The sequence below is a fragment of the Mastacembelus armatus genome, chromosome 3, assembly GCF_900324485.2.
Source record: "Mastacembelus armatus chromosome 3, fMasArm1.2, whole genome shotgun sequence".
Lineage (NCBI taxonomy): Eukaryota > Metazoa > Chordata > Actinopteri > Synbranchiformes > Mastacembelidae > Mastacembelus > Mastacembelus armatus.
In genome coordinates this window covers 22,124,046-22,146,248 of record NC_046635.1, presented here as the reverse complement: position 1 = coordinate 22,146,248, position 22,203 = coordinate 22,124,046, and the positions used below count along the sequence as shown (strand labels likewise).

At 41.6% G+C, this 22,203-nt stretch overlaps 1 protein-coding gene across 3 annotated transcripts; it reads right to left on the bottom strand.

The window, feature by feature from the left end:
- Positions 1-8,755: 8,755 nt before the first annotated feature.
- sall1a (spalt-like transcription factor 1a) lies at positions 8,756-21,026 on the bottom strand. 3 transcript variants are annotated; one of them, XM_026293913.1, is made up of 3 exons: positions 20,930-21,026; positions 11,248-14,660; positions 8,756-10,381 (listed from the first exon to the last, which is right to left on the bottom strand). In XM_026293913.1, the coding sequence occupies exons 2-3, from the start codon at positions 14,443-14,445 to the stop codon at positions 9,941-9,943; spliced, it is 3,639 nt and encodes a 1,212-aa protein (XP_026149698.1). In that variant the 5' UTR covers positions 14,446-14,660; positions 20,930-21,026; the 3' UTR covers positions 8,756-9,940. The 3 variants fall into 3 exon arrangements, with proteins under 3 accessions (XP_026149698.1, XP_026149697.1, XP_026149699.1); XM_026293912.1 differs by having other exon boundaries at positions 20,071-20,973; XM_026293914.2 differs by lacking the exon at positions 20,930-21,026 and adding an exon at positions 17,369-17,538.
- Between the last annotated feature and the right edge of the window lie 1,177 nt (positions 21,027-22,203).

The window sequence follows — 22,203 nt, the reverse complement described above, 5'->3', positions numbered from 1 at the left end:
CAGAGTTTTCTACCAAATCTATTTCCCTAAAAACTAGGTTGTATACTATACATTATAATGAAGATTACAGATCTAAGTGAATATAGATGAGACAGCCTGAAGTAAACAAACAAAAAAATGCTATTATTATTTAAATGTGAATCCTGCAGTTCATAGCTAACTGATACAGCAACTGTATTATATCAGTATTCTTGCTCCTCCATCTGTGTAGGCCAGAGCGTGAAAAGTCCGTATCATACATGGAAATGAAACACTACGCACACACTAGCCTGCTTTGTGCTTCATGGTCTATTAAGAGTAGTACAGTTTCATTTACAAGTGTGAACTATGACATGGATGAAAAAAATAAGGTTATATAATAAACACCTACAGATACACTTACAATATGTCACACACTCACAGTGTGTCATCGCCTTGTGGCACACTGGCGCCTGTCACTCAGCGGGGTCCTGGAATATGCACCAGGGCCATCGACAGGCGTCAGTGTCAATGCCTGACAAACCTCAAGGCACCAGGCTGTAATTGGAATGACTGGCTTAATCCTCAGATCAAGACAGACTCATTGACAACCTAAGCAGGCAGCAGTCCCAACAGTGCCTTATTAGTGAAGCTGGCCTCATCACTGGGTGGACTGATGTCATCACTGCCAGCCAAGAAAAAAATTTCATAAAACACATACATAATGTTAGTTTTACATCATGGGCATGTCAACGAGCCAGAGTTTGAAAGTATTATAATACACTCTGCATGTGTCACCTCTTAGGTTTCTCTCTGAATTGTTGTAAAAAATTACATTAATTTGGCTTTTAGATTAGGTTGTGCTGCATGTGTTTTAAGAGTTTTAACAATTATAGCATTAATATTTTCTTCTTCAGATTTTTAACTCATTCTATTCTGATTGATGAATGGTAACACTGAAGTTTTCATTTTATGATTATGTGTACTTCAAAAAAAATAGTAATTAATAATAAAAACAATATGTAGCTGCTTCACAAGACATTTGACACTTTCACCAAATGCTGATTCATGCAACCTTGCTCACCTGCCTAGCAGGTGCTTACATTTGTGGTCTGCCTGATCCCAGAATCACCTGCTCTCCTGGGGCAGGTGGGACTAATTCTTTACTCGTGTTAGCTATTATAGCTCTTGGGGGATAAATGTCTTTCATATCAACAATGATTGTCAGCATAGTATTTAAACCTTTGAGACTTTACTAATACCACCACCAGTCAGTAATTACTAATGTGTTAAGTGCAACACACCCTAAATACTAACTTAGAAAGGGAAACATCAGCTATGGAAGATTAACCCACCCAGACAAGCTTCCTGCCTGTGCACAGTGCAGTTAATGTAAGGAATCGCTCGAACTAACACAGCTTGCATCACTTGGAGCAGACAGCTAGCAGATAGGCGTTTGCACCCCTTCAGTCTCAGTAGAAATAGCCACAGCACTGTCTTGAAATTGCCATGTGTCCCTCTCCCTCACCTCCCAGACGCGTAATCTGCTCTCTGATGGAAGAGAGCCTGGAGCAGAGGTCGGCTCTGACACCTTCTTGGCAGAGCCACAGAGCCTGGCACCCAATCGTGTTTTCAAAAGCCAACATGCCCCAAACCTTCAGTATAGTACTGAATGCCTGGGGTCTCCTGTCAATGAGCCTATCAGAGGGCTTGAGTATTCTGTATGCTCACTAAAGACATAAACTATTTCAGACTTAATATCTTTCAGGTGCCACAGCTGTATTAATGCAGCTCTAAAAGACCACTAAGACGAAAATGGAGGGAGGAAAATTTTGTTTCTTTTAAAAAAGTGTTGCTGAAGCTGCAATTGCTGTAGTTAGTTACTGCAACTCACTTTAAAGGACAAAGTACTTTTTTTCAACATGCTAAATAGTCTTTGGCAAAACCTAAGAGCTATCAGCTTCATGCAGAGCACAACATGAGTGTTTCTGTGTGTATGTGTGTGTGTGTGTTTTTGTAGTTCCTGGCTTTTGTAAAGGCACCGGGAAGCTCAAGCCGTCCACCCAGGCATGCCTGTGCAGTGTAACCAAGGCTGACTGGCTGACCTCAGACTGTGTGGGCCCTGTAGCAGAAGATGAAGGAGCTTTTTCATTGACACAGGAACAGGAGGTATCGCCTTCCCTTTGCAGCAGCTCTCATTCATGCCAGACACAATGCGTTATTATTGGTTTTGAATTGAAATGTTAATTTTGGGAACTGGGCAACTGGGCCTGAGAGCTTGCCCTGCTCATTTCTCATTTTTCACTTGGCTGTGGCAGTTGATGGGGAGAGTTAACCCTCAACTCTCCTTGTATTATAACACCTTGACTCAGCTAGGTCAAAACGGAGGGTCTATGGCCTAGGCCAAAAAGGCAACATGCCAGAGCTTTCAACATTTAAACCTTATTCTGGATGTTGACCAGTAACCCATCATACAGGGGCTGAAAAGTTTGTGGCAAGAGGTGAAAACTGCAAGACGCCATTATATACCCACAGAAAAGTCACTATTGATCCTGAGGTAAAAACCAGCTTTTTACCTGGGTGGTGTGAGGTAGGCAGGTCAGCACTCTGCTGTACAGCCTCACAGAAACGAATGCATCAGCAGGCCTAGCAGATCTATATGACGGGAATTAAACAGCATAATCAAATTGTTTGTGCAACCATTTAGCATCTCATTCCCTTGCTGCCCTGGGCCAAACTGACCACTGGAGACTGGCCATCCACAGCAGTAACAAAGAAGGGCAATAACTAACAGCGATTAAAGGAATATTGATGGCCTGTGACACACAGCAGCCTGAAAAACGCTATTTGGTCAAATAGCTGCAATAATTAAGTATATGAGGGTCAGTCAATTTTATCTGCTGCTTTTGTTTGGATCGATTATTTAGCAAACTGACCAAGCCTCAGAGAGTGTTATTGCTGAGTGGGGTGCTGATTTCATAATACAGGTGCTTCAGTCAAATCACACTGTAGCAGGTCACAGTGACATGGTAGCTGTAAAAGTATTACAAATATCACTGATAATTGTGGAAGATATTCCTAGGGATAGAAATAATGATTAATAAAATCACTGATTATAGTGTAAAACTGTCCAAGCTACAGCTGAAATCCTTCTTACATTTAGGAAAACAAATATTTTACACCTGATGTAAAATATTCTCACCCAGACTGATAAACATTAGCTGAAAGCAAAAATAATGAGATTTGGCTGCGTAAAACCTCGATGCATTTAATGTGATGCAGTGGTTAAAAATAAACTAGGCCATTTAGAGGCTTCTCTCTGAGTTGATTGATTAAACATTAACCTGCTGCATCTAGGATATTTCTTATTAATCACAGGTGGCACTGACTTAACAGAGCACGAGAAAGGCATGTGCAAAAAGGACCCACACAGGCCACACACCATAAAACATATACATACTCACAAGCCCACTTACATGTGCATGAAATTGTCTAATCATAGCGTACGCCATTTAGCAGATTCTTTATTTCCAGTGCTTGATCTGGTTTTACCACTGGTGTATCCAGTGGGAGTCAAACATGTATCTCTGGTAGTGCATCAGAGTTATATGGACACACACGCACACACATACACACACATCTCTATATCAAACAGCACATTGTGGGAATTGCCATGACCTAATGCATTTCTTATCTTGCATTTGATTACACATTTCACAGATGAAAGCATTTTCCTCTTGCCTACAACAAGATGTCCAATGAGAAAACCTTGACTAAAGGAGTGAGGACGTTTTAAAGGAGTGGGTGGGAGATCTGTGATCTTAGATATACTGTATAACAGCTCAAAATCCCGAAGAGGACAGTACACCAGAGCGAAATCTTTATCAGACCTTCACTTACTTTCCACACAGTCAGTGGCTGAGTGAAAAAAACACTCCAGTAATATCACTGAATATTCAGCCACTGTAGCAGAGCGTCGCTTTGATCTAGCACTGATGTGGGTGGCCAGAGTCCTCAGCTACAGCGGCCTTCAGTTTGAGCCTGACAGAGCGCTAACCTGCCTCTGAAACAGCCACATTTTTCTTGCCGTTACCCTGGGCGACATTTTTATGCTCGAGGAGGCTTTTATGAGAAAATTGACAAAGTAAATATCCTTTCAGCTGGTTCCCTGATGAATAATGTACGCAGAGGCTGATAGACTGCTTTCAAAAAAAAAAAAAAAAAAAAAAAAAAAAAAATTCAACAGCTTCAGGGTTGTCCCTGAACATCAACTGTCATTGCGTGATGTAGGTGGCGGTCCTGGCGCGGGGGCTTACGGCAGCACACAGGTGCCCTTTTCACTCCCAGGCCGAAAATGACAAATTCAATAAACTCAAGACATCTCTCCAGAGCACCTATGGAATCAAACACACCTGACAACGGGCTGAAGGGCTTCTTCCTAGTCACTGTGACAGCTCATCTTGACACTCAATATCAATATCTTCATCCACAGCTGTTGTAGCAAAATATCTTTCCGTCTCACTAGCTTTGACATGGTGAGAAAGAATAAGAATATGTGTCAGAGGTTGTGGGACTTGAGTTAAGATTGTGATGAGGAAACTGAATCTGTGAGATGACATTAACAGAGAGTGTCCCCAAGTCTGTATGTGTTTAAGCCCCAGAGCAGACAGCCCTGGCTAGGGTTACCAGCTGTAATTCTAATGGTGAAAGGGCCACAATCAGCCTATTTAATCTTGAAGCTGTTCTTTAAAAACCAAAGAAAGACGATCTGTCTGCATTCTACTGTACAAAACAAGGAAACATGTGATTCATCTTAAAATGGAAATGCACATTAAATTAAATTTGCCTTTAGGGGCAATGAGGACAACCCGTGACTGCAGGTTTTTTTTTTCTTATGATAACAAAAAAGGTGCTTGTACTCTCTCAAAAGACCCAGTCTCATAAACCTATCCTGACCTGAAAGAACAAACCCTAGACATCAAATTTTAAAGAATTAGCATCACAATAGCCTAAATGTCCCCCTTGTAGTAAAGGCCCAGTAAAACAGCCCTGTAATTTCAGTGGTGATGATAAACTGGGAGACACAGATAGCAGGAGCACTGTGCGTTAGACAAACCCTCACTGTATGTTCATTAGCATCCCTGAAGGTTCCCATCTGATGATGCGGGAAACAGAGCACTGTGGCCGTTCTGCAAGCATGAGTGCCTTATTAAAGAATGGGCCAGGGAGCCTCAGGTTTGGTGAGTCTGGTCCACGAGGAGCTCACAGTAGGGCTCCCACCTGTTTGTCTGGGTATTCCTTTGACACAATAGGTCATGAAATGCAATATGGGCTCGTACTGCTCTTTCTCACCACACAAAAGGCAAGGAGTGGATGAACCGCAAGATAAATGACCTTGACATTTGGAACATTTGGATAGACTCCAGATTGCTGTGCCATAAAAATAAACCAAAAAATCCAAACCCTCATAAGACCCAAGCAGAACTTAGAACGTGTTGGGTTTTGTGCAGGATGGCTATTTCCTAAAAAGACTTGATTGCTCGTCTGTGATAACCGTGAGAGTGTACAGGCCTGAAAAATCCTGCTTCATGTTTGTACTTACAATCTGGAGGTCTTGTCTTCCAACCAACTGTGTACACGCTGTAGACAGGCTCCATTTTCCACAGGAAACATGATGAGAACCACAGGAAGATAAAACCAGCATGAAATGGCTGGAGGAAAAAGACATTACAAATTAACATGAGGCTCATACAAACATCAAATGAAACCAACTTTTACAATAAGGTAAAGAAAAGGAAACTAGGAACAAAACTATCAGTAAATAGCATTCAGGAATAAAGTCATTAAACAGTAAGAAGCAAAAGACATATTAATACTTCAGCATTTAAAAAATGTATTTCATTTGACATCAAATCTATCAGGATGAGATAAGTATTGGGTATGTTTTTCACATGAATGTGTGTGAAAGAGCCAAAGAGGTATGTTTTCTCAGCATCACAATAGCCTAAATGTGAAATAGCCTTTTCTCAGAAAGTAGGCCTCAGAGCAGATCCATCACCTGAGTGTGATTGACAGTGTGGGCAGGTGTAACGATGCATCCGGGGAAAGTGAACTGCGGCTGTCTAAATGAGCCTCACCATTGTTCTCCACCAGTCTTTGATCTCCCAGCGGTAGGCCAGAACCTCAGTGGGGAGTCCAGGCTGGGGCCCCAGGCTACGGTTTGTATCGACTCAAGAGGACTGACAGCACAAGGCAGAAGATTGGGAGGGTGGGGGCATCAACTTCTGAGGATCACCTCCATGGAGCTTCACCTCTGAAGGCCTGTAGAACCCAGAAACAACAGAAATTAAACACATTTCCTCATTTGAACTCTCGCTGATGCTGCAGCTGAAGAGTCAATGAACAATTTAGCTTACTAACTTGTTTGCTTCAGTCTTATGTTTTCTTTTTTAATCTTGACACAGTGCACAAACCCCAACACCCATGTAAACTTGCTAGCAGTTGTAGAGATCATTAAATACTTCAAGCTGATTTATTAGATAAATAACAACTTCCTGCCCACTGTTTTTTTTTCCTTACATGTACATTAGATTACATTTCCATTCACTATGGAAACAAATTTATTCTTCTTTGATTATTTTAATTTTCATGAGGGAATTTAATTTCACTCAGTATTAAAAACTGTCAATGTTTGGTCAAAACAAAGCAGAATGAGGCTGATCCTTTCAATTAGTATTAGTGAATGAAAACACAACAGTTGCCTCCAGAAGTTGCCTCACACCGGAAACACATTTTATTATTTTTGCAGTGTGGCAGCCATGCATACTGCCCTTAATAAGCCAAACTCTTTAATGAACCTTCAAGTGCACAGTAAGTGGACAGGAGTGGCTTTCAGCTAAAGAAAGTAATGTTTCTTTGCTGATGGTTCCCATCCTCTCCAGATACTGCAGCAAAAACGCAATCAAGCCTTTTATCTCAGACAAGCAGAGCAATAACTGTAAAATAAAACGCTATGGAATATCTGCACCCTGAAAGCAAAGTGTAGCTGCAGAGCAGTGGATGAGACTCACAGCACTACAATAAATTGTGACAGTGAGCAGGCCAGACTGGAACAGCCCCCTTTTTTAGTTTGTAGCGATTGTGTTTCACTGTGTTTGCCTGGCTCTTCCTGTGGCGCTCTGTGTTGTGGAGCAAAAAGCCACTGCTGGGAGACACACTGGAAGAGATCAATTGTACACATTCCTGCCACCTGAGATTCAAGTGTTTCTGTAATACTGCACAGCTCAATCAATACTTAAGCGAGGAACCGAGAGAAAAGAGCTTAGTCCATGCTTAGTAGTGGGAGTACTCACTCAGAGATAAAGCACGCATTCACTGTATATTTCTGTTTCCCACCTGTGAGCAGCCAGCATAAAAAATGACTCATAATGCTTTTATCCAAACAACTGCTTTATATATACACACACAGACACACAAACACACACGCACATGCACACATTCAAATAATTCAGACTCTTGTACTATTACTGCAGTGGTGTAATTATTAAATGGTTTTACTGTTGTTTCTTATTGTATGTATATTTCTAGTATTGCTATCTTAACAATATTAACAATAACACTTAAGCAGGCTACATATTAAAACAAAATGATTATTAATATCATTATTATTGTTAATAATAATAATAGTAATAATAATAATAATAATAATAATAATAATAATAATAATAATAATTCTTATTGTTATTATTATTTGATTGTATAAGTTCACGCTGTAAATATGAACAAAGCAGTAGGAATGTGGAGCACTTATATTTTTCCTCCTGTCCTTTGAAGGAATCTTCCAGGAAGCCGATGTGCTGCACAAACACAGCTCAGGGGAACAGATGTGACTGTTAAAAAGAAAACAGGCACTGTGGGCAAGGATCATTTAGCTTCGACGTCTTGAAATATAAAACGTAAATATTGGGGATTTCGGCTTTGTGAAGGGAGGGGTGGGGGAGTGGGGGGGTTCTGAGGATGCTGGACAGAAATTAACAGATCCTGTATTGCAGGATGTGCAACGATGTGTTAAATGAAATGCAGCTGTTGAAATACAAAAGGTTTTTTTTTCCCCCCGTTTGAATAAAAAATGCAAGGCAACTGCCGTCGATGGCTTTATACGGAAACAGTGTGATCGTGTTGACTTGTTTAGGGATTTGTAGAAGTGAATTAGATCGTCCATTCTTAATAAAACGTATATTTTCAAAAGGGAAGAACATTTTCAAACAGATATAAATGCTGAGTAACTACAGTGTCTGACAGAAACAGAAATATTTTAATTAAAAACGTGTCCCTTTTCTAAGAGTTCCTTTTCCACAATCTGGTGTATGAGAAATGTCAAGAGGAGACCTGTTCCTTTCCGCGTAAAAAAAAAAAAAAAAAAAAAAAGAAGAAAAAAAAAAAAAGCCTGGAATCAACTCGATTCCGAGGATTAGCGATTAACTGGTGATTTCCGGCACTGGCAACGGAAATTAGGAGGTTAAACCTGTGATCATTTTAAATGAAAGAGCAGCAAAGCTCACACCATCAATAACCGCATCCAATCCTCGGTCTCTGCGCTTCCAGACAAATTGCAAAGAGTTGCGCAGGCTGCACAACGGCCCGGAGCACAAACATTTCAAAGACAAAACATTATTTTAGATTTATTGCTGTTTTTTCTTTTTTTTTAAAATCACTATCAAACGTGATGTATCAAAATTATAAAACACGAGGGAATAAAACCACGCAAACACACAATGTTTCTTTTGGAAAACTGATGTATTTGATTATTAGAGTAAAGAATTACAGTATCTTAGTTGTTAGTAGGTATTAAAGTGTAGAGAAACTGGACCCATAAAGATCTTCCAACTTTCCAAGAAAGTGCATGTAACAGTCCGAAGGTTGTCAAACCCAATAGATATTTATATTTATAAAAACACTATCATTTTGTCCCCTGGCCATAATGGACTTCTTTTGTGTGAGCTATATGTACATTTTCTTATGAAGGAGTTTGTATTTCCACATCTGAACGTATTTACAGAAGCTTCAACACATAACTTGCACTTCATGTCAGTGAGGATGCTGGGACATAGCAGCAATGTGGAAATCCAGCTCAGAAACTAAAGGAGTATCCTGCTCGTGTGATTGGCTCTTTTAGATCCAAAAATCAGGAAATAGACCAGACCGCATGTTTTCCCTCTCTCGTGGTTTAAACAACACCAAAAATACGAGGAAAAAAAAAAAAAGAGATTGAGGGGAAAATATAGAAGTAAACAAAAAAGTAGAAAGTACAACACAGATAAAACAGTAACAACAAAACAAGTTAACAGTAAAGAAACCCTTGAATGTAGCAAACTTCAATGTTTTGTTTTCCTTAAATAAAATAAAAGGTAAACATGAAATGGACATAGAGGAACCACATCATTTAGTTCCTTGCCTGAATTTCATTGTTTTTGTTTTGATGTGGGGAGGGAACACGGATGTTAGACCATCTACAGAAGATCAGTGTACATTATTTACAGCAAGTCTGTTTGCTTATTACAGGGCTAATGCATCACATGAACATCGACAGTTCGGTTATAGCTACTACAGACAGAAAATAACTTAATGCCAAGGTAAGGTTATCTACCCAGATATTCTAAGTTTCAAAAGCACATTTTTTTATGCACCCATACATACCCACTCTGGCTTCAAAACAAAAACCTAACTGTTAATGCTTCCACTTGGTTTCAAGCAAGGTTATAATCACTAATAAATAAGCTCCTTAAAACTATAACATGTACATTGTACAAAAAAAGCAACTTGTCTTCACACCCATATTCGTAAAGATTTAATGGCGAGCAAAGCAGTTCATTTGATTTTCTCCCTGTCTTGTTGTCTTTCTTTCACTTCTGTGTGTCTATATATGTGTACAGTATGCCTTTTGGCATCTTCACGTGTCTGTGCGCAACAGAGGACATACACTCTAACTGGTGACAATTTCTTTATTGTCCTCCATGAAGCGTGTGAACCGGAAGTGGGCCCCGTTCTCTGTGTTGGCCATTTTCTCTAAACCAGCCAGAGCAGCGTTGGGCTCTGTGCTGTGTAGCTTGTCTAGGCTGCCAGTCAGGCCACCAATGGGAGAGCTACCCCCATTTCCCACACCACCTGACATTGGTGGGACACCTCCATTCTGGATGACAGAGATTTCATTTGTCTTCATTGCCAGGCCATTAGAGAATGCTGCAGCATACTGGTTCCAGAAACTGGCAGGGTCCCCATTGCTTGCCCTTGATGCCATATCTTTCTGGAAGATCTCAGGAAACTTGACTGGGTTGGTACCCAAGAAAGCCATTGGCCCATCCACAGAGAGCCTTCGGCCACGTCTGGCAGGAGCGCTGTTCCACATGTGTGTGCCCATGTGGACCTACAGAGAGAGAGAGGGAGGAGATAGGAAGAGAATTAAAGGGAGGGAGGAGAGAGACAGAGCAATGAGAGGGATGAAAATTAGTGATGTTTACAAACTTGGCTGCAAGAGCTGCACATGAGATGATGCAATGGAAAAAATAATAATAATGCTCGACTCCAAATTAAAATAGCTTCACACTCTGGGTCCATCGGACCGGTTAGTTGCCTAAGCTATGAGAGGTACTAGAAGGGTGTAAACATCTTATTCTGGGCAAGACTGATACAAGCTGTTTAATCTAAACCTTAATCTGCTCATCTCACAAGGGGACCACAGGGCTTGGGGTAAAATTGCTCTGTCCAGTTTCATTGTTCTGGCAAGTATTACATGTGACATTTCACCTCTGCCAATACCCTTTCTATGAATTTTATTTTTTTTCCTCTATCATAATCCATGAAGTGTGCATTCACATAATTGTATTTTAAGTTGGTTTTGCAAATACTACTACAAATTGTTCTTACTTTTCTGTGTTTGATAAAGCAGAGCAACATTGGACACAAAAACGCGTCTTAAGGCTCGATTTACTGTAACATTTACAGGTTAAAAAGTAACACGTATCCCAAATTCCTCACTAGAATTAAGTGACTGACCCACTCAAAAATGAGCTGATTTAACTTTATATTACATTAGCATAATTTCCCCAATTTTATGTAGATCATTGAGATTATTTTCTAATGACTAATATTCTTCAGAGAATAGAGAGTGACCTATCTCATAGTGTGTGCTTCCACCACTAACACAAATTTTTCACACTTTTTTTTTTCAAACACTTTTTATGTACAAACATATAGGAGATCAAAAGTTTCCTAGATATTTTTGACATTTACCTTGAGGTTTCCTTTGGTGGTGAAAGCACGACCACAGATACTGCAGGCAAAGGGCTTTTCCCCTGTGTGGGTTCTCTCATGGATCTGTAGAGCACTGGAGGAGGAGAAACATTTTCCACAGGTGTTGCAGAAGTGCTGCTTCGGTGTCCTGCGTGGTGGAGCAGCTGAAAGCACTGGGGAAGTAGAGGCGGATGATGTAACCAAACCAGGGGGCATTTCCTTGTTCTCTGGGTGGAGGCCATGAAGGAAGCCATTGACCTCAGGTTTGTTAAGAGAACCTACCGAAAGGAGGGATGGGGTTGGGCTGGAGGACAAGCTGGTGTTTGACGGCTCAAAGAGCTGTGAGGGCAGGTCTCTCATTTGATGAGTTAGCATGTGCTGCTTGAGGTTGCCCTTAGTGGAGAAACCCCTGTTACAGGCCGTGCAAATAAATGGCCTTTCTTTGGTATGGCTTCGATAGTGAATGTCCAAGGCACTCTGACAAGCAAAGGTCTTTCCACAGATGTCACAGGATGTGTTCTTTATGGTGCTACGCTCACGGAAGGGGAACATCATACCTAGGGGTTCTTTTGAAGGATTGACAGATGTCAGATCCAGTGCTCCGATACTGGAGGGGTGAGAGTGCAAGAGGCTTGCACTGGTGTGCTCCAGGGGCAAGGCCCTTTGGTGCCTCTCTTCCAGACTGGGGGATTTATGTGGTTGTGGCTGCATGCTAGTGGGGGATGGCGCCTGCATGGAGGAGGTAGATTCTGACACAGCTGGACTTCCAGCACTTTGGCTTTCAAGATCCCCTCCCAGTGATGAAGAGTCATTGGTGAGGCAATCCCCCTCAACTAAGCCATTTGCTGTAGCTTTCGCTGGGTTGGCTTGTAGCTCCTCTGTTTCATTATTGTGGACATTCTCTTGGCCAATTTTCTCTTGCCCCTCCTGGCTAACCACTCCAGGGGGGGCTGGAGAGTTACACAGACTGTCATGGGAGGCATCTAATGACCTGGGTGTGTCTGGCACACTGCTGTCTGGGCCCTCCTCCATTCCTTCAATATTGTCATCAGAGAAGTTGTCTAGATCATCAAAGTTTCTCTCTTCAAATGAGCCTGTGTCGGATGCCATGGATTCTGGGTAACTGTCTGGCAGAGGTGTGTTGGGGATCTGCCCACCCATGTGCATGCGAATATGTTGCTGTAGAACTACAGCATTTGTGAACTTCTTCTGACAAATAGGGCAGGAGTGTTGGACTCTAAGAGGAGGCATGGCCCTGTGGACGCTGTAGTGGGTCTTCAGATTCCCCTTTGTTGTAAATGCCCTGCCACAAATTTTACACTTGAAGGGTCTTTCCCCTGTGTGAGTGCGATAGTGCATTTTCAGAGCACTTTGGCAACTCAGCACTCTATGACAGATGACACATTCGTTTGGGTCTGTCACCTTCCTGTCAATGTTCTCCACAAGTTGCTGTAGCTTGGATGTCTCTGAACCCTGGAGAGGGTCCAGAATCCCTCCAAAGGGAAACTTAGCCTTAAACTGATCAGACATAAGAGGCATGAGTGGATTGGTCATCATGGGTGGGCTGTTTGATGTTGTGTACTCGGCAGTCCTCTCTGAGACGGAGCTCATGTTTGTCATGAAGCCTGAGGAGTGGCTGCCTTCTTCAGTTTTCCCATTTGAGGTAGGCAGAGTTGCACCTTCACCCTCTTCAGACACTCCATCGTTACTTTTAGCTGAAGGCTCAGCAGCACCTGAGTCACTCTTTGTGGTAACAGAAGGGCTAGTAATAGCTATTGAATGATCTTCCTTTTTGATAAAATGTGGCAGGGTTGGCATGGTTGGTGGCAACAACATGCCAACTGAAGACGTCAGAGTGGGTAAAACTGGTTTGCTGTCCAGCCAGCTGGTGACAGGTTTCTCAGGGGGCATTGACATACCATATGGAATGCCCGTGCTTGTTGGTATATTGTCTAAATGTTCAGGAACAGGGTAAGGGTTCATCTGGATATGAGGATATTTCTCTTTATGACGCTGGAAATGCACCTTCAGGTTACCACGGGTGGAGAAGCGGTTGCCACAGATATTACACTTATATGGTCTCTCGCCAGTGTGTGAGCGCAGGTGGATTTGCAAGGCACTGTCACTCCCAAAAACCTTGCCACAAAACCTGCACTTATGCTTGAAGAAAGCATCATCAGAGCTGCTCTTATGTTCAAATGAAGTGACATTTGGTGCCTTGCCTTTTCTCTGCTGGGCCAAAGCTGCTAAAGAGTTGAGGTCCTCTACAGTGGTGCCAACACTGGGCAGAGAGCTAGAGAACATTGGGTTTCCAGGTGGAGGCTGAGGTAGAAGGGGATTCACTGCAGAGCTTAACAAGCTACCTATTCCAAATGCTGGCGTCGAGGACTTAGCTAGTGGGGAGTTGCTGAGCTGAGAGTGAAGGCTACTCATATGACTTGGCCTCTTGTCAGAGGACTGCGTACTGACTGTTGACGGCCCCAGTGTGCTGATGGTCTGAGATGTCTCACTGTTGTTGCTTGGGTTGGACTGAGGTAGCTGAGCTGCTGCAGCCAGCTGCTTTAGGCTGCTAATACTGGCTGACTGACTTGCCAGGTTCTGCGCTAGGCCTGCGGCTGCAGCCAGCTGCTGGGAGAGATGTGAGCTGAGTGTGGTCAATGGGCTGGCAGCAGGCCCCATTGTGCCTGGAGCAGAAGTTGGGGCAGCCTGCATTTCAGGGGACTGGGAGGCAAGCAGCAGTATCTGATGGCGAATCTGCTCAATAAGCTGCAGCTGGTGTATCTGTTGCTGTTGTAGGGCTAGTAGCTGCTCCATCAGGGCTGGCACTGCCACCCTGGGGCCCCCAGAAGAACGGGCCTCTTGCGAGAACTGGGCCACAGCCACTTTGGTGCTTTGAAGATTTTCAATTATGACGTTGCTGTTTATCATGGAGAAGTTCCCCAGTTCAGTCAGGTTACTGAGCTGAGGTAGAGGGGCAGATATAGCTGAAGTACCTACTGCAGGACCAGCGGTGCCCCTGCCACCATGGCTGCTGACTGTGTTGATTGGGCTCCCGCTCTCTGTATGACTACCTTCCTCTTCATGACCACTGCTCATTCCGGAAACATCCACATCCATGGATTCGTCTTTTTCAAGAGTGTTGGGCTCTAAAAGGTCACTGCACTCTGTTTGATCAGTGTTATTAGCTGTGTCATTCATCTGGTCATCAGGATTATGGGGAGGAGAACCAGGCGAGAAAGTTCCAGTGGGGGAGGCGGGATTTTCATTCACTATCAGAACTAACTGATTCTTAGTGCAATTCTTCTGGTGTTCTTCAAGATCTGATAGTTCAAAGAACTCAGCACAACATCTGCTACAGACGTGGGCATCTGACTCCTTGCAGCGGGGGTCCTCTGAGCAAAGTTCTGTGTCCCCTGAAAAAGAGGAAACAGAGGATTAGTGATTAGAAATGTTTTGCAGCTGAAGAAGCAGCTTTATCACCTCAAATTCCATTGTTGTTAATCTTAAGTTAATCTGTTTTACACTTATCCCCTTGATGTGTTCACAAAAACAACGATTGAAAGGCAACAATAAGCCAACATAAATGAGAAAAAGCCTTTTTCAATGCAGTGGCCTCTTAAACATGATAAGAAGAGATACAAAATCAATGTGAGCTACTCAAATAGTGTTTAAAAGTGATCTTTGAAAATGTACATCTGGGTTTCATCAACCCAGCTAAAGGTAATCATTTTCTTCAGATAATCCATCAAAATATAGAATAGAGTGAAGTGAGGACATTGGGTCTTAATGAAATTTCATAGAAAGGCATTGATTTCCTATATTCCATGCCCTTCAAAGTCTACTTGTCCACTTGGTGCAAATCAAGCATTTGAAGGACTTATTAGACTTTCAATTTGCTGTCAACTTTGCTCATTTTCAGCCTACTATGGGCATCTTGGACAGGTTATCTATGTCACTAAACTAATTTGTATCCACTCAGCCTGCAATCACAGTGAGACATGAACAACAGACCCTGTGGCATCCAGACTTATGTGCAGACACCAAGCAAAATAAAAAAGGAAAAAAGACATACAAAGTAAATTGACTTATTTAATAACTGTGCTTTAAAATTATTTGCCATAATTAAATAGCTTGAAAATAAAAAGAATTAAAAAATGCATTCAATTAATAAAGGTTAGTATTGTATTATTCCATAATTGCAAATTTTGGCCTAAAATGTTATGAATAACAGTTAATTCTTCTGGGGAAAAAAGACATGGAAAGAGATTTATTTTAAAAAAAGGCTTACTCAAACTAAAGGGTGACACATCAGAATGGATAATTATAAACTTGCCAAAACTGAGAAACTGGGCATACCAGGTGACAGAACATGCAATACAGACAAGGTGACTTGGAAAATAAAAATTAAAAAGAAATGACCACTTTTCAAATGCACATAGAAACAGGTTTTTGAAATTTCCATTTTTATAAACAGGATGAGTCAGGGAGTGAAAAAGCAAGACGACACCCTGCCCCCAGAGCCACTGCTGTGCTCTAGACTTTCCTTATTCTTTTCCCTCTTTGTCACACTAAAATCTCACTGTTTAACATACAAGTTGATTTACAAATTGCATTTCTCTATGAATCCCTTTCATTGTGGCCCTGGCCCCTCGACACTTTCATCGTGGCCAAGAATTCATTTGCAAATGAAACCCGGAGAAGTGCAGTCCTGCCCCACAGAGAGACAGGATGCCTTCCCATTGTTCGCGCAGCATGGGAGCGGCGGGGATCGTCGGCACAGCCTGGCCCTGCTCATCACAGTCGACTCAAAGCAGATCCTGTTTAATTCAGGGATTATCTCCCTCAATGTTTCTCTGCTCAGAGACATCAGATAACATAAAGTTGCCATGACAGTAAACCCTGGCCCTCACACCACCAAACCATGCAACCAGGGAAGACTCAACTTTAATGATAACTTTTCATGTTTAATCCCCCCTTCCACCCACCCGCCTACTAACCGCTAATTTTGAAAAAATGTGTTTGATTCATAGGGTGAGAAATGCACGGATTAAATAAACACCTTTTCTCTTTTCTCAAGCCTGACTGTACTCAAATTAGTGTGAAGAAAATCCAATAATATGTCACCGAGTGGAATAAAAATAGGAGCCGTACAAAACTTTGGTCTAACAAACTTCTGGAAGATGGAGAATAAATTAATAAAATATGTGCATGTATGCATATGTGCATACTTGCATTTACACGGAGCCTAAAAAATAAATGACTTAAACATCATATTGTATTTGAGAAACAATGTATAGATACATATATGCATATATACGGGCCTATGTGTGTTTCTCTAGTACAATTAATCTCCAAATATAGATGAAAATATTTTGGATTTTTTGCATTTCGAAAATCCTACAAAACATAAGGTTTCAATAATACTATATTTTACATGCCAATGCAAAAAATATGCCAAATTAAAACTATTACTAAAATGTAATGTTACAGATAAAAGGAAAGAAAAAACAGATATTTGCCCAGATTTTTTGTGTATTTCTCTACAACTAAGGAACTGATGCAAAACATTATCAAAACTGTGAAATGCAGCTGTGTACAATCTGCACTTCCTGAACTTTGTCTTAAGTTTGGAAGGTGAGAGCAGAAAGTAATAATAATCCCCTTACAGCTGCAAAAATAAGAACGTCCAACATAATATTTCATCGATAACTTAAATATTTTCAAGGCCACAGATTTACTCTATTAACTATCCAATACAAAGTTTTACTTTACTTGATGACAAAAATAAAGAAAATTAAATCAGTGCATGTCCACAAATCCACTGTCCACGTAAGACCAGTATAGCAAACAGCGCAGATGCTAGCATCAAGCTTAATTCTTAAAATAGCAAGGATTAACTTAAAATTAAGATAAAGTCAAGCTGGCATGAAGATGGAGCCTGTAATACCTCCACAGAATCTCTATCAAAAGCACAATGTAAGCAATGCACAGGGCTAAATGGGTCAGGAGAGGCAAAGAGCATAGGACAGAGCCTTGAAGAGTGACCAAAATCTGAGTATGAGAGACAAGAAAGTGAGGATTAGTCAAAAAAAAGTTGACGGAGAGCTTTGAGAAAGCCTACATTATTTTTTCGCGGGGGCCTCTCTGAGCCTCTTGACACTTGTAACTTCAGGAGGGTTTCTGCTCACATCGTCTCCAGTTCTCAGGACTCATCCTACTGAACACTAGATGGGGTTCCACTAAAGCTGCCGTGGTCCAGGACAAGACTCAAGTCTCAGAAGCTCTGCCCCGGCGACATGCTTAAATCTTAAGGGGAGGGAAAAAGGCAAAGCAAGTCCTTCAGGCTACACCTAGGCTCACACCACATAAACAATGGCAAAATGACAAGCAACTACACTCTGTGTGTGTGTGTGCAGAGAACAACTGTGCAAAGGGGGCTGCTCTGCCAATCTCCACTGTAGGTTCACCACTGTGATAGGGCGAAAAAGGGATGGCCACAACGTTGATAAGGCCTCACACTCACACTCAAGGCCTTGCTGGGCCGCCTGCAGCTCCGATCAGCAGGGTCAATGGCGAGGTAGAGAGGAACACGCTGAGCCTTGAACTCTCATCACCTCCACACAGAGGGACACTGGCAAAGGTTAAAACAGCTCAGCATCCCACCCTCTGTGGCTCTCACTCCGACCTCCCAGTAACTACGGCCCTCAGCATCACTGACATTCAGCTACAAATACAATGACTTTCTGTTTTCACTTCCGGCTACCACAGCTCTCCAGAAGACACACAGCACATTGACTATGAGCGGTGTCTCAGCTAAATACTCCCAAACCTAAAGACAACATGCCCCTGCCCTTATAATTACACACACACATACAGAGGACACTTGCAACAATTTTAACATATGGCATAGTTTTGGACATAATTGAGAAGTTTTGCGTTCTGCAGTCTGCCAGGGTCAGTGACAAAAGTATCTTTTCATTAAGTTTATTAGATTTCATGAAATGCAGGAAAACAAAACAGCACTCAGGAATAAACCAGGTTTTGCATTAAATCATCAAGTTCCTAAATCCTGTGAAATGGCCTTAAAATACCTTTCTATGTAGACTGTCTCCTGAAATAAACAAGTGCTTATTTCAAATGACACAAGCTTTTCAGACTGCACTATACATAATGTGGTTTTTAGAATATTTCTACTGCATATATTAAATGTATTGGCCTTATCCAACAGGTCTAATCTTTGTCAAAACTATTTTCTCATTTTAATGTGTATTTAATATATGCCAAGATTTATTTTTGTACATTTTTGTTTAAGAAATTAAAATTAAATATAAATCGGTCCATCATACAATAATGCGTCCATACAGAATGACGGGTCACAGAAAACCCTTATATTCAATAAAGAGCATTTCTTTATATTAAAGGAAGCTTAAATAACATATTTTCCTGGTAGTGGCTCCTTCATAGAAAAATCGGTCAACAACAACAACAACAACAAAAAAAGTCGTTACAACGCAGCGTCCTGTTACGAAAACCAAGAGTATTAGTCTTAGTCTGCAACCTAATCCCACCATAGATTTTTCGAAGTTTTTTCTCATTTTGACAAAGATGTAACCATCTACGATAAATTTCAACTCATCTGGTTTTCGCTGGCCTGTGAAGCTCTTAACAGCCCCAGTGCACAGTCCTGGATTTCCAGTTCTGAATGGCACTTTGTGTAAACTGATTTCACATGTTAGGCACGACAGCACCGTGAAAAGAGTGTATAGTTCACTTTTCACAACAAGAAAATCACACAGTAATATTTTTCACAGCAGGCGATAGGCCAACCTTTAGGCGTGATCTTCTCTAAAGGCATTGAAGTTAAAAAAAAAATAGCAACCCTGTTTATCTGTGTGTGTTTTTGATGGGAAAACTACAGACGAGTGTGTAATAAAACAAATCGATTGTGTGCGCGCGTGTGTGTGTGTGTGTGTGTTTGTCTCTGAATATGACTTCATTTCTTTATACTACTATTTGATAAACGGTGATTAATCTACGATTTTATTTTCAGGACTTTAAATGCGTCCCTCGGAGTAGTTTCCCCTCCTTTCATCCAAATTATCGAAATAAATCCCACTAATGTGCGTAACAGGCAAAGAGTTTCTGAAAGTGATTTTTTCTGAAAGAGGGAAAACATTCTGTAACTTTCGGCCTCTGGGCTGAAACGCACGGATGCGCCATTCGGTACAGAGAGAAAGTTGGACTCTTCGGGCAGGAGCGACAGGCTGCTCCATGTCGACGCATCGAAACCGACCTCTGAGCGCAGGGAAGTCGCAGAGAGGACCGAGAACTGAGCCGGAGTTACAACGTTAGTTTGGAAACCAGAATTAAACAAAAAAAAAAAGTGTAGCGTGGAAAAGTTTTGCAACTTTTAACCACACACCCACATATATAGAAAATAAAACGAATAAAACCGATGGGAAATGCGCGATGCACTTTATCAGTTACTAATATATTTGTTGCAGTTAAGTTAAATGAGTCTGTAGTGTAGAAAAATAGAAAAGTTACTCCAAAATCTTCATTGAGTTTCAATAAAGTTGATTTAAGAATATCCTGAGCACGAAGTTTTCTTAGAAAGAGGCAGAGTTTCCTTAAGAAGGCGACTGCATTTCTAAAATAAAAAAAAGAAAGAAAAACAAACCAAACTAAAACTATAAAGTCCAATTTAAATGATTAACCTTTGCCACCATATTTGGCCACAGATACTGTGAAACGCGTAAAAAAAAAGGTCTGAGAAATTCATGGTGCTTGGATAAAGGGAGCGCTCGGTTACTTTGGACTCACCATTGTGCTCCGGTAAAGGCAGATGAGGGTCGGATTGGAAGTGTTGCGGCTTCGCTTGTTTCCTCCGCGACATGCTGGCTGGCACATCAGCAGGCAAAGAATAAAAAAATGACTACAAAACCTTCTCAAAAATTACGTAAATCGAGCCCATCCACCGCGCATGTGCCCCGTTATGATTATCAATAATGCTCTGCGATTAATCATACGGGGGGCTTCTTTGAAAGGCGATTGGCACCTCGCCAGCCCCCCTCCTATTCAAATGAAGTCTCTTTAATCAATTAGCTCCTGATTTGCTGGGGACTCTTGTCTCTCTCTCAGCTCCCACCCAATGAGTTGATCCGTAAGGGGAAGAAAGGCTGGGTTTTCCAAACTCCCTTTAGATACGGTTTAACCCCTTCTGTTAGTCAAGTCAAAGCTTATCTTGACTACTACAGGGGAATGTCAGCGTCTCGAGTCCATGAGTGCGACAGTATCTTTCAATCTTTCACACTGATCAAGCAGCTATCACAGTTTAGTTTTTGTTTTCTTTTTTTTTTTTCCTCCCGTAGATGTGGACTGACTGGACGCTCGCAACTCAAACCTCCGCGATCTCCAAGCAACTTTCTTCTCTCTACAACTCGGTAGTCCGTCCTCCCACCTTGCATTAATATCGTCGTAATTCGGCTCTTGTTGTGTTGTATACCGACACCTACTCACTGAAGAGTTTCAAGCGAGATTCCCGGTGCCCTGAAATGCAGCATCGCACGAGCATGTTCCGCGCGTAAATGGCACCGGTGCGCGTTCCCAAAAGTCCACAGTGTGATCCGACGTCCCAATCAGTAACATTAGATTATTATTAGTAGAAAGGGGGGTTACTTACTAACACGTTTTCATCACACACTGTACTCCGCGAATAAACAAACTTTACGGGCCCGTGCAGCACTGGGACAATGTGGAGCCCGGCCCATCTAAGACCTGATTGGACACCGGGCTATTCAGTCACACTGCCATTCACCTCCACCTCCTCCCTCCCGTTCCCGCTCCCCCTCCTCTCTCTCTCTTTCTCTCAATCTCTCTCCCTCTTTCTCTCCCTCTCCCTCTCCCTCTCTCTCTCTCTCTCTCCCTCTCTCTCTCTCTCTCTCTCCCTCGTTGCGCACAGCAGATCCAAACGCTTTGTGCGCACCGGGATGATCAGTGGTGAAGACAGCACAGAAGTCTGTTCATCTGAATAGGGACAAATAAAGCTTTTAATTTCTTCCCTAAACATATATTTTATTTTTTTTAAGCGAATGCCTGTCTCATGCTCACGATTCACACCACTCATTTAACTATTAGAAAAAAAACAACTTCTCTTTATATTGTCACCATCCAGTGGCAGCATCACCTCCTTATCAGCAATCGGATGTTTTGTAGGTTTACTGCAAAGTTTGTAATTTCACAACCAGTGATAGTTAAGCAATATGATACTTCCACTGTAAATCCAGAAAATCCTAACCCTGTAAATAAACAATGGACCACCGCAATTTTATTATTATTATTATTATTATAATTATTATTATTATTCTTATATCCTAAATAATGCACTAATAGGAGTGCAGGAGGCTTCAAGAGGGCAAGAGGTCCCACAGGAGCTTCATGTGAGCGCTGAGTCGACTAGATTTATTACGTGAAAAAGATAAACGAAGCTCTCAGTCGGGCTGATTTTGAGAAATGAAGATAATAATGTTACTATAGGTGATGCCTCGGATGCCATTATTTTTCACTGAATATTTAAAGAGCAGCTGCAGGCTAGATGGATCTGGTCCTCTCTTGTGTCAGCTATCTTTTAGTTTCGACTAGCCTTACTATTTACTTATTCATGAAAAAAGGGAAAGAGCAGGGGGAAAATCAAATACTTCTGATGGCTGAGTGTTCTGCTTGATCAATGTTTTTGCCAAAATTCTTAAAGAATATACACAGATTTTAAAATTTGACATATATTTTTGCAGTGATGATGTAAGTCTGTATTGTTTTACTATCTGACGATGGGACCAAATCGAAATGTGAGCTGTGACTAACAAACTCTAGCAGCAAATGCTCATTAATAGGGGAAAACGTATGTGTGTGTGTGTGTGTGCGTGCCGTTAAAAAGCCCATGCAATTATGTGCACAAAA